The sequence below is a fragment of the Alnus glutinosa genome, chromosome 5 (genome assembly GCF_958979055.1).
Source record: "Alnus glutinosa chromosome 5, dhAlnGlut1.1, whole genome shotgun sequence".
Lineage (NCBI taxonomy): Eukaryota > Viridiplantae > Streptophyta > Magnoliopsida > Fagales > Betulaceae > Alnus > Alnus glutinosa.
In genome coordinates this window covers 104,526-117,895 of record NC_084890.1, presented here as the reverse complement: position 1 = coordinate 117,895, position 13,370 = coordinate 104,526, and the positions used below count along the sequence as shown (strand labels likewise).

The following is a 13,370-nucleotide window of genomic DNA, read 5'->3' as shown; positions in this document are numbered from 1 at the left end:
AGGCCGGGGCGCTCAGCCTCTCGGTGTCGGTAAAGGAGGTCGTTCTTTTTTTTTTAAAAAAAAAAAACTTAAAACTTAAACTTAACTCTTTCGTCTCACGGCATGAAACGAAAGACTTGGGGGGTAACTGTTGATAAAATCACCTTCCCGAGAGGGGAGGGTCCCCACCGAGTGGGAGGTGTCGGGTGCCACGTTGCCGATAAAAGCCTTCTTCCCGAGTGGGTGAGGCCCCGACCCAGGTTGCCCGAGCAGGAGGTGTCAGATGCTCTATTAACCGACAAGTGGTAATAATAACGATGCTAATGAAGGAGGACGGTTAGGTGACTGAATCCCTGAAGATCTGGGATTTACTGAAGTCCCACGTTCCGTCATTAAAGAGTCCACCTGCCCATCACTGCAAAGGGCGTACCTTGGTTCTGTTTATGCACAGGGAGTCACTGTGCCCTAAAAGCTGGAATATTCCTACCTAACCCTGAGGACAGCTGCCTATAAATAACGAGGCCCAAGTAGTGAGTTTTTTTTTTTGGATACAAGTTCTGAACTCTTTCTCTCTCTCTCTCTCTCTCTCTCTCTCTCTCTCTCTCTCTCTCTCTCTCTCTCTCTCTCTCTCTCTCTCTCTCTCTCTCAAAGTATACTTCATCTAATTTGGGCGTCGGAGGAGGACCGCTGGGGAAACCCACTGTGCGTCCTTTGTTTTTGCAGGTCAGTCGGTCGCGTCCACCTGCGGCATCTTCTGCTTCACCGACCGGAATTAGCATCAACAATGGTGCCCAGTAATTAAGGTTTCCAAAGGATTTCTCATTCTTGAAAAGTTGTCGCCAGTCTTGCTTTGCACTCTTTTCAATTTTTTGCCCATCACCTCCATTTTCCACCACAATAGGTGAAGCCTCTGCAGTATCCTTCTTCCAGCCTCCTTGACAACAGGGTAAAAATTATCTCCTTCGGAACAAGCTTCACTTCATTCCCTGCATTCGCAATCTGCTTATAGAGATAGGAGTGAGGGTGAGTTCTTGGCGGACGAGGCTGGCCATGGAAATGTGAGGTACGTCCAGTAGCTTCGAGAGCCACTTGGCGTACACGCGTCGTTGGAGTCTTGGGTTCCTTATCAGAACCCACTGGACCCCTCTCCCTGGGACCCACCCTTCTGTCCCCACCATGCCGTGTTGTTGCAACTTCGACTCCTCCTCGTCGTAATAGTCAGAGTCGTACTGGAGCTGAGCCGCTGCCGAAAGAGAAAACAAAAGAGATTAATGTGCTTGAAATGTCAATAATAATAATAATAATAATAATAATAATAATAATAATAATAATAATAATAATCCGAAAATATAGAAGTCCACTCTTCTCCAATTTCAAATTAGTGTTGGTATTATGGTAATATATGAGAATATTCCTCTGTAGAATCATTTAATCGATTCTACAGAGGAATTTTGTCGTCTCTGAGATCATGTCCTAACAAACCCCACCCCCCCACCCCCCAAACTTTTCCCATCAAGATATCGGCAACTACTAACTAGCCATAAAAAAGAAAAGGAAGAAAGAAATAACACTCGCACATACACGAAGAGGGCGACAAGAACGAAAAAATAAATAAACTCTGGGTGGTCAAGTCTTGTTGTTGTTGTTTCTCCGTTTTCAACTCCCTCTAATTCCCAGTAGTGCGTCCGACTCTGACATCCTGGAAAAGAGACTCATTTCCTCCCAAAATTTCTATTTATATCTACCAATTTCTGCAAAATTGGAGGGAGGGAGCCGAAATTTAAGGGAGGGCTTTGATTTTTGTCGGGAGCGTAGATCTGGGTACGTCTCTTCTCCTTGCAATAGTATCTGGCTCTGTGTATGTTTTGCCCAGAAGTTCGATGGTTGTTTCTTCTAAAATTTGGTTCTCTCTTTTCTTTTCTTTTTTTGCCTCAACTTTGACTTGTTTCTTTTATTCTTGTTCTCATCATTGTTCTTCATCTGAATTCGTATTCTTTTGTGGTATGTCAGAGAAGATGTTTGTACCACTTTGTCTGAATAAATCTGTCCTGTCAACTTTTGTGGGAAGTTAATGTTTCTCAAACCCTAAATTGTCTTTCTCTGTATGTCAAATGTTTGGATGCTCTTATGTTGTTTTCAAGTTAGTGTTGGTATTATGGAAAATATATGAGAATATTCCTCTGTAGAATCATTTATCGATGTACAGAGGAATTTTGTCGTCTCTGAGATCATATTCCTCTGTAGAATCAAATGTTTTGTTTGGTTTGGTTTTTTTTTTTTTTCCTGCTTTCCCTTATCCCATGTCAAAGGTTTAGCTTTCTTTGTAGTCTCCTGCTTCACCGACATGGGGGCTAAGTCTAATGTTTCTTTATACCTCTGCCTCCAAAATTTGACAGATTTAGCGTGGTTATATGTGTAGATTTATCGCCTACTCGACATTTTCCTTATGTTAGAGGAACTGCGCCGAACTAGTTATACGGTGTTGTACGTCCTTGACATAGATAGAGAACATTCATATCTTCGCTAATTAAACAAAAGAAGCTGAATATTCCTTAAAAAAAGAAAAGAACGGAAGGAAAGAAAGAAATAGGGATTGTTGCTTAAGACTATAAGACTGTGTTTGGGAACTGAGAAATGAGATCTTAAATACCGATCTTATTTTGACAAGTTAATTTCCAACTCATTCCCTTTGGTTATGTTTTATATATGAACGAGTATAGGTTATGGAGTAATTTGATTTGGAATAGATTGTGCAGTATTACCATATCTCTTTTTGTTGTTGATGGTTATTTAAAAGATGTTCATCATATAAGCGTAGAACAAGTGTCATGGTTCTCTTAGGTATACTGCATTATATTTATTCCAAAAGAGTTCCAATATTCAGGTGATAAAAATCCAAGTTTAACTATTCTTGAAATGTTTCGATAACAAATCGTGTGCATTGAGTGAGGCAAGGATACATTTCATAGGTTGGCAGCCAAGATCTTCGAAAGCAAAAAATCTACAAGTTTCATAGGTTGGTGGCATATATGGAATACTGCTTCTTTAGTGATGGAGTTCTCTGAGATCTTTACTATAATTCAAATGTATTTTTTAAGAGGGCGTTGCATCCTTCCATAATTGTTTTTTAGCTAATAAATTTGTTATCATTTTATCAGTAAATATCTAATTCAGAAAAATGCTATAAAAAAAAAAAAGGCATTTCTTTAGTTACATCCACTTGAACTTGTTTTATTTGTTTGATGCACAGATTACACTTGGAGATATAACCTTGTGTCTGGATACATTAAATAGATTTAGTATTTGATATATATCGAAGTGTTCATACATTTCTCATTTGGAGAACATGGCGAATCTCTCTGTTTAACTTCTGTTATTTTATAGATAAGAAATTGAATCGCAAAGCTCTCACTTGGATGTGAGAAATAATTGAATTAGTAATTTTCTATACTATTCATTTTTACCTATTCCCTTTGAATGGTGGCATCTGCTTTTGAAAAATACTACCACATTAACTTATCAAAAAAAAATACTACCACATTAATGGAGAAGTATATATTATAGCTTTTCTAATTTTTTGTGCATCTTCTATGTATACCACAAATTTGTTTTTTCTAGTCTATTACTCTATCTTGCGTAAGCCATGATGATGGTCTTTTTAAGCATCCGGAGCATCCGGTTCTGGATTTCAGTTACTGAACAAGGCATTATTTTCATGCGTTGTGATGAGTCTTCATAATTAGATTTTTCCAGTGATAGTGAGAGCAAGTTCAAAAGAGTTCTTTGGAGTATGACATTTTGTAGTTTGTGTCTCATGCTGGAGCAAATATAGATGCTCCTACACTATAATATGGGATGCCCAATAATCTAATAGCATGTAGTCCTGGTTTTTTTTTTTTTTTTGGTCAGTACTTTCAATAAATTTGTTTTCCACCCTGATTTATATATTTATACTAGCTTGTAACAATAATTTGAATATCATTACAATTGCTTCATAACACGGTTAAATTTTGGAAGTTTTGCAAAAGTTTTGTGCAAACATTGATATACCACAATAAGTATGTTAGTAACATTGAAGAGTTTGAATAGGGCCTGTGCAGTTTTTTAGTATTACAATCATTTGCATGAGCAAGATATTGTTCAGTATGTTAATTAATGTGAATCTTCCTGAATGTCCTGTTCCAGTTTGAAACTGAAACATCAATATTCTTGTTTCACATTTAACCTGATATTTTCCATACTTTGCTCAATCTGACCATTCTTGCTTATAGTAGTCCATCTGATCCCAGCCCATCAATTTTTTTGGCCAATCTCTTAACTTGGTGTTTTGGAGTAGTTGGTAAAAGGAATATCTCTTATTTTCTTTAAATTAATTTCATAGCTTTAATAGTAGTATGATTAATTTTTGAAGTATAAATTTCTTCCACAGTGGTATAAATAAAACTTGTTTTTTGAGTATGATATTGTTTTGGTCTTTCTTTCTTTTTATATCAATGAATATATTCAATCCGACTCACCAATTTTGTCTCTTGGTTGGATCTTGTCATCATATGATATGGTGACCTACAACCTGCGATAGTCAAATTACCATTTTTTTTCCACATAAATAAAGTGTTATTAAGTAATTTAATTCAAATATAATTTTAGTAATCTATTCTGATGTCATCTCATTTGTTCGAGTGGTCAATTGTCGACCACCATTTTGGTAATCAAAATTTAGCATGTCTTTCTTAGACAATTTACCATTTCTCTTGGTGATCTATATTGACAGCTAAGTGGCTTCTAATTTGACATAAGCTCTTCTATCCATTATAGACTGATTAAGTTATTGTATTAATCATTTTGTGTCTCATTGGATTGGCGGATACCTTTTCCTCCCATAATTGAAGCAAATTAATGAATTCTTGTCAAGTTAGAGGGGGGGCCACCACTGGTGGACAAATGAGAGAATTTCATTTAAGATGGATTAGTCATGTCCAACTTGCCAACTTGCCAACTTGGTATATCTTCCACACCCATATGGAGTTAAAATAAGTTGAAAGCACCAAAGGGGAGTATTGGCCAAGAACAGAACGGGTTGAGGTGGTGAAAATGAAAAATGATTGCCAGGGATTTGAGTGAGGATTTAGAGTTGCTGGTGTGCCACCTATTAATGGTTTTTTTTTTTTTTTTTGGGGGGGGGGGGGGGCATGGTTCTAGGATTGAGTTACTAGAAAAATTAAAAGAGAGAGGATATGATGCTAGATAGAGCTGAATGGGAAAGCAATACTGGTTTAGCTGACCTCAAGTAGTTTAGATCCCAGATTGTTAAATAATTTCTGGAAAAATAAGGCAAGATTTAGGACTTGTTGAGTTCTGGATAGAAGTAAAGGATTTGGTTAATGAGGCTTTTTTGACTTGGTTGTTGTTTGCATTGTCCAGAGGGAATTATAGTTGGTTTGCTGGGTTTGAGGAGTTTTGATAAGTAATAAAATTCAATAAAAAGCGCAGAGGGGCGCAATCTTAGTATACAGGAAGTATACAAAAGTGCCCTTAATTAGAGGAAACAAAAGAACATGAATGTAAAAACTCAGCGAACATAATACGACTCGAGCTATGCGCCGAGACCCAAAACTATAACATATTAAGCACATTTCGACACAAGTCCACAACCGGTAATTCCACATCTTCAAAAAGCCTTGCATTCCTCTCATGCCAAAGACCCCACATAACACACAAGGGAACTTGCGTCCAAAGTCGCGTAACATGACTACGACCCAGCAAGGTGCCCCAACCACTCAACAAATCCAGTATGCTTCTTGGCATGACCCACTCCACCCCGAACAAACTATAGAAATAGCTCCAAACAACCCGTGCCATGTCACAATGAAGTAGGAGGTGATCAATGAATTCCCCATTTTTCTTACACATACAACACCATTCTACCACCACTATATGACGCCTATGCAATTTGTCATGTGTCAAAATCTTTCCTAAAGCTGCTATCCACACAAAAAAAGCCACCCTCTTCGGAGCCTTAACACGCCAAATACCCTTCTAAGGAAAAGAGACCGCCTCTTGACAAGCTAAGGCTCTATAGAAATTCTTCACTTCAAAGCTCCTCCTCTTAGAAAGATTCCACACCAACCTATCAACCTCTCCATTCCGAATCTGAGTAGAATATAACTGCTCATAAAAGGAAAGAACCAATTCCACCTCCCAATCCTGAGCATACCGCGTAAAGACGACATTCTAATGAGCAACTCCATCTACCACAGACAAATTATCAACCACCCAAGCATCTGGAAAACGAGCAAGAGCATACAAAACTGGGTAACATAGCTTGAGAGGCCTATCTCCACACCACGAATTATGCCAAAACCGAACATGATACCCATCTCCTACCTCCAATCGCACATACTTAGCAAAAGTATCCCACCCCCTTCGAATATACTTCCAAACACACACACCATAAGACCTCGCCACCAGTAAAGAATACCGTCCTCCCCTCACACTCCCATACTCCACATTAATCACCGATCTCCACAAAGCCTCGCGCTCCTGAACAAACCTCCACAACCACTTCCCCAATAAAGCATGATTAAATTTAATAACATTTCGAACTCCCAAGCCACCTGCCTTAATTGGAGTACAAACTCTATGCCAATTTACTAAGTGAAACTTAGCCTCATCCCCTATGCCACTCCACAAAAACTCCCATTGAAGTCGCTCCAGTCTCTTAGCTGCACTCACAGGAATGAGGAACAGAGATAAATAATAAGTAGGAATGCTAGAAAGAGTACTATGAATCAATGTCACCTTACCACCCTTGGATAAATAAAGTTTCTTCCAACTAGCCAACCTTCGTTCCACTTTCTTGATAACTCCGTTCCAAATAGAAATAGATTTAAAAGAAGCCCCCAAGGACAAACCCAAATAAGTCATCGGCAACGATCAAAGTCTACACCCCAAAATATGTGCTAAAAAATCAACATCTTCGACCTCGCCTATGGGAACAATTTTGGATTTACCTAAATTGATCCTCAATCTTGAAGCGGCCTCAAAACATAGGAAAGTACACCTCAAATTGCGAACATGTTCTTCCTGTGCACCACAAAAAATAAAGTATCATTCGCAAACAGCAAATGATTCACCACTAATTTTTCATTATCCCTGGTTCCCACAAAAAAGCCTCTCAACAAACCTTGGAGCATAAACGCATTCAACATCCGGCTTAGCGATTCCATAACCACCACAAACAACAAAGGGGAAAGCGGATCACCTTGCCTAATCCCTGGAGAACTCTGAAAGAAGTCAGATGGGGTGCCATTCACCAATATGAAAAATTTTACCGTAGAAATGTAAAATTTTATCCAATCCCTCAACCTCTCCCCAAACCCATACCTCTGAAGCATGTAGAGCAAAAAATCCCAATTAACATGATCATACGCTTTCTCCAAAGCCAGTTTACACAATAACCCAGCCTCCCCCGACCGCATTCGGCTATCCAAGCATTCATTAGCTATGAGAACTGAATCCAATATTTGTCGTCCACCAACGAAAGCATTCTGAGAACCAGAAATAATTTTTCCCAACACTGATTTGAACTTGTTAGTAAGGACCTTAGAAATAAGTTTATAGACCCCTCCCACCAAGCTAATAGGCCTGAAATCCTTTACATCCACAGTGTCTGCCTTCTTAGGAATAAGGGAAACAAATGTTGCATTAAAACTCTTATCAAATTGGCAACTAGTATGGAATTCTGAAAACACGGCCATAATATCTTGTTTCAGAACCCCCCAACACTTTTGAAAAAATGCCATAGTGAACCCATCTGGACCCGGCGCCTTATCACCATTCAAATCCCGCACCCACACCTCCTGCTCCTCAAAATCACGTTCTAACCAGATACGCTCCTCCGTATCAATGGAAGAGAAAAAGAGCCCATCCACCCTTGGCCGCCACGTACTTTGCTCGGTGTACAGTTTATCATAGTAATTTACAATATGTTCCTTGATTTCCACCGAATCACTAGACATAGCCCCATTTATCCTCAATGCTCCCACATGATTGTATCTGCGATGCGAGTTGGCCACCCTATGGAAAAATTTAGTGTTATTGTCCCCTTCCTTCAACCACAAAGCCCGAGATTTATGTTGTCAATTTACCTCAAAAAGGAGCGTTTTTTTAAGCTCCCTAATCATGTCTGTCTTCCTCACCCGCTCCTCCACGAACTCCTGATCTTCATCAATACACTCCAATTCTCGAATACCTTCCAATAATTCCTTCTTCTTCTTCCCCACATCACTGAACACCTCCGCATTCCATTTCTTCAAATTCACCTTTAAAGCTTTCAACTTGTTTGCCAACACATAACTCGGCAGGCCATGAAACTCATGTCTCCCACCAACGTTGTACTTGTTCCACAAAACCATCAGACTTGAGCCACATATTTTAAACTTGTTTCCTCCTCTTTGCGTCCCACAATCCAACAGCAATGGAAAATGATCCAATAAAATTCTAGGCAATCTTTGTTGTGACATCTCAGAGTAATGTTCTTCCCACTTCGGAGATAAAAGAAATCTATCAATCTTAGACCATACCTGATTATTGGAGCAAGTGAAATGACCTCCTTGAAGAGGAATATCCACCAATCTCTGCTCTGAGATGAACTCCGAAAATTCCTCCATAGCTGCTGAGAATCCAATCGCACCCGATCGCTCACTAGGAAACCGCACCACATTGAAATCTCCCCCAAAACACCACGGCATATCCCACCAGCTCATCAACCCAGACATTTCATCCCACAAAATACTCCTCTCCCCATCATCATTAGGCCCATACACCCCCCCAAACGCCCACATAAAATTGTCATCAGTGTTACGCAAGGAACAAGCTAAAGTATATCTACCCATACACTCATCCATCTTCTCCACCACCCTCCTATCCCACATAATCAAAATCCCACCTGAGGCCCCACGTTCTTCCATATAACACCAATCCACATGTTGACATCCCCATAAACTTCGAACCACCGCCCTAGTAATGACTTCCATTTTAGTTTCCAGCAAGCACACAACATCTACCTTCCATTCTCTAATGAGCCCTTTTATACGTAATCTTTTATTCAGCTCATTAAGCCCTCTTACATTCCAAGTTATTATTTTAGGCTTCATTAAAGCAAGAAAAGCCCCTACCCTTTCCTCTCCTTCTATCTGATTGTTCCCCCTTATCATAGTTAATGGAACAATCCAACCGCTTTATCTCCTGTTGAGGAGTTGAGGTTACTAGTTAATGGATTGCTGGTTGAGGGAGGTCCTACACTAGTTCTGAAGAACTAAAGACATCTCTTTTGCCTCAAATTTCATGTTGGCTTTGAAAATTTCCTTAATTCTCTTTGATTGGCAGTAAATTTTGTTCTTGAGCTCTCTTCTTTTTCTTTTCTTTTTTTTCCCCCAGATTCATGTTGTAGTTAGCTTATATATGGTCTTGACAGTTTCATGGTTTCTTGTTTTTAGATAAATGACAAATGTATCAGCCAAAGGGTGTTCATAGTTCAAGCTTAGCCCGAAACAACTCTTTAGCTCATGGTCACCATTTAGATTGTGTTGCCAGCACGATGGACCCAAATGGAGGGAACAATCTCGACAACCCTAGCCTTGCCTCGAAGCAACGCTTGCGTTGGACACATGAGCTTCACGAACGTTTTGTTGATGCGGTGGCACAACTTGGTGGGCCAGACAGTGAGTCAGCTCAACCTCTACCTGGTCAATTGGATTTGTTGTTTGTTGTTGCTATATTTCTCCTCATTCTGAGCTCTGTTCTTATTTGGCAATTAAGATGCAGCATTCATATAGTAAATCAGACAAGTTATTCTTCATTACATGTAGGATCTACTTTTGTTCATGTTGACTTTTCATAACTATTTTGTTTTTGTTCAATTTTGTTCCTATTAGTAACACAAGTTGCTTTAATATAACAAAGTGGAAATGTCAGATCTTTCTTGTAATTAAAAGTAATGGGAGGATAGGAGACACAAGTAGTAGGAACAGTTTTTGGTGTTTTAGTAGTGCTGTATCAGTGGGCTTGTTTGGCAAAGATATGTAAAGAACAGAACAGAGTAGTGGGTTGTTAGTTTTGGAATTAGTAAAAAGTGATGATGTGATATAAAATAAAAAGAATTTGTATAAAAAAGTGAAAAAGTTTTGTATTGTAGTGAAAAAAAAAAGTGATGATGTTGATTGATTGTAAAAAATATAAATTTTTTTTTTAAAAAAGGACGTGAACAGTAACAGCATTATGCTGTTCTGTTCCGTAAGTTATCAAACAAGGCCAGTATAACTTGAACTCATCACGCACTGATCAAGCAAGGGCTGCAATGACCCCCGTATCTTCCCTTCTCTTTGTAAATGTTAAAAGCGAAGGGTTTCCACACATGTAATCCTATATGTACAAATTGATTATAAGGGAAGTGGTGCTCAATTACTTTGCTGGGTCCTGGTGCAAGGTGATTTACATAAATATTACTCAGTTGGGAACTAGAATTTGTGTGAACTGCAAAAAAAAAAAAAAAAAAAATGTGAACTGCATAAAAATCTAAATCAAAATACCCTTACATTTCTGTGAATTTCAGTTAAGAAGCTCATCAATTCTTGGGTAAAATATTATTTTGTTACTATGGAAATGCCGTAATTTTTTTTCTTTTTTTGGGGGGTTCTTTTTCCAGGGGCTACACCCAAAGGCGTCCTCAGAGTAATGGGTGTTCAAGGTCTAACAATATACCATGTCAAAAGCCATTTACAGGTATACAAAAGTTGATTCTATCCCATGCAAAACTTCCTTCTAGTTCTCTAATATAATATACTTGGGTTTTTTTGGGGTGGGTTTGAGGAATTCCTTTCTAAACATTCATTGTTCACATTTGTTATTTTCTGTTAACTTTACTTTTATGATGTATCCAGAAATACAGGCTTGCAAAATACCTCCCCGACTCCTCATCAGATGGTAGGTTAACCGATTCAGTTATTCAGTGTTCATATGTTATGCAAACCATGTTAACCATATTCCAGTGGACCAGTGCATATTTCTCTCTTTTGATAAACATAGATGTAATCATTTATGACTCCTTCACAAAATTTTGTTTACTGATTCTTTTAAAATTTTGATGCAAGGTAAAAAAGCTGATAAGAAAGAAACCGGAGATATGCTTTCAAATTTGGATGGTTCATCGTAAGTAGAGCTGCCAATTTTACTGTGTTTCTTTCCAGTTACAAATAGATGAATTGGTCCTAACATAATATATAAGCTTGGATAGAGTAGGTGATCAACCAGTGATAGCTCCAACGTACACCCTGAATGCAAAATTATATGTTGATCGTTTTTGTTATTTGATATTTCTCTCTGTTCAATATTCTCTGAGGTGTTGTGAACATCTGAGATAAGAAAAATTTGTGAGACTTTGATCATATCAAAAACACCCGACTGGCTGACTGTGATAAAATGGCTTGGCAGCGGAGTGTTTGATGTAAGAAACGTGTTCTTCTTTTTGCAGTGGGATGCAAATTACTGAAGCCCTCAAGCTGCAGATGGAGGTGCAGAAACGACTTCATGAGCAATTAGAGGCATGTTTTCTCCTTGCTAATACTATGCAATTATGTATATCTGGGTTTTTTTTTTTTTTTTTTTAATTTTTTTTTTTTATAATATAGATATGTATATCTGGTTTTTGTTTCCTCATTGTCTTATTATTTTGGTGCACTAGTGTAATGGGGGCATTATGGGTTAAAATTAGTTGAAACTCTCACCAAGTTGTAATTTCGGCATATTTAAAGTAGAGCAGGTTCAGAGACAGCTGCAGTTACGGATAGAGGCCCAGGGCAAGTATTTGAAGAAGATAATCGAGGAGCAACAACGACTTAGTGGAGTTCTTTCAGAGACATCTGGTTCTGGGGCCCCAGGTCCAGTATCAGGTGACAATTGCCCTGATTCTGACAACAAGACTGACCCGGCAACTCCTGCCCCAACCTCTGAGGCCCCCCTTCAAGACAAGGCTGCCAAGGAACGTGCCCCAGCCAGCCTTTCCATTGATGAATCTTTCTCATCTCACCATGAACCTTTGACGCCAGATTCTGGTTGCCATGTCAGTTCCCCAACAGAGAGTCCCAGAGGTGAAAGGTCAATGAAGAAGCAAAGACTCATTATGGGTGGAGCTTACTCTAAACCAGAAATGGTGCTTCCTCATCAGATACTTGAGTCAAGCTTAAGCTCCTCTTACCAGCAGCAAGCACACGCCGTTTTCCTGTCTAGAGAGCAGTTTGAACCTTCATCAGGAATATCAATTGGGAATGAAGATCACATGGAAAAGGTTGCAGGCAGTGATCTATGATTCTGCGCTGGCCATACCTGTATCTGTAGTTTCTTCAGAGGATATATCTCCGTTTAGGTCAAAAAATTCTTATCATAAATGTTTAGGGATGACCAAGTTTCAACGTTAAAACAATTCCCTGAGATATATGATGTTTTATTAAATTTAGATAATTGCGGTAAGCAGGTGTTGGGACTTGATTCAATTATGTGGTGATATGTATATCAGACACCAAGATTTCTGATAGATGACATCTGATCCGTTGCTAGTCAAAGGAAATTCTCAGTGCTGAGTAAATGGGTAGCAAAGAATGGCCTCTCGCTGGTCCACTGTTATTCCGTTTTGCCCCTTTGATATCTCCATCAACGACCTCAGCTTATCTGTTGTTCACGTCATAAACCGAATCGTTTATTTGTCCTTTCTCTGGTCTTTCTGTTGGGTCTTTTCTGTCAACATGAATGATTGTAATTTGACAAACGAAGACACTTGCTATCCTCAGACATCTTTTCTTTTGCAATGAAGATGGAGGTACCTCAAAGATTTTCCAACACTACAAAAATAGCCCACGTCGTTGCTCGGAGTAAATAGAAGAATGGATTAGAATGCTAAGTTTTTTATACCATGCCTAAATATTTAACCTTGCAACTTCACAATTCCACTCGTGTATGGATATTAACAGTAGCTGTGTAGCTCACACCATCTTTTAACAGTGGAGGTTGGTTTGTAACATGTGTATCAGATATATATATATATATATATATATATATATATATATATATATATATATATATATATATATATATATATATGCTTCTTCGAAAGTCTTCATGTCATAATTCTTCTGTCATAATGCATCTTCATGTCATAATGTTTCTTCAAAAAAGTCTTCTTAAGTCATAATTCTAAATCTGCATAAGGATCCTGAGCATATCCTGGTGTTAATCAATCTACTGTCTTGAGAATTTGGAGTACAGTTCCAGAATTTGATCCAGAGAATTTATATGGAAGTCAAACCAGCTCAACATTGCATTTTAATCAACCCTTCTAG

General features: G+C 38.6%; 1 protein-coding gene across 2 annotated transcripts; it reads left to right on the top strand.

Annotated features, from left to right (window-relative positions):
• Positions 1-1,481: 1,481 nt before the first annotated feature.
• Positions 1,482-12,504, top strand: LOC133868137 (myb family transcription factor PHL7). 2 transcript variants are annotated; one of them, XM_062304958.1, is made up of 7 exons: positions 1,482-1,800; positions 9,477-9,701; positions 10,685-10,761; positions 10,920-10,962; positions 11,139-11,187; positions 11,510-11,579; positions 11,798-12,504. In XM_062304958.1, the coding sequence occupies exons 2-7, from the start codon at positions 9,488-9,490 to the stop codon at positions 12,341-12,343; spliced, it is 999 nt and encodes a 332-aa protein (XP_062160942.1). In that variant the 5' UTR covers positions 1,482-1,800; positions 9,477-9,487; the 3' UTR covers positions 12,344-12,504. The 2 variants fall into 2 exon arrangements, with proteins under 2 accessions (XP_062160942.1, XP_062160940.1); XM_062304956.1 differs by having other exon boundaries at positions 1,484-1,800; positions 11,130-11,187.
• The last annotated feature ends 866 nt before the right edge of the window (positions 12,505-13,370 follow it).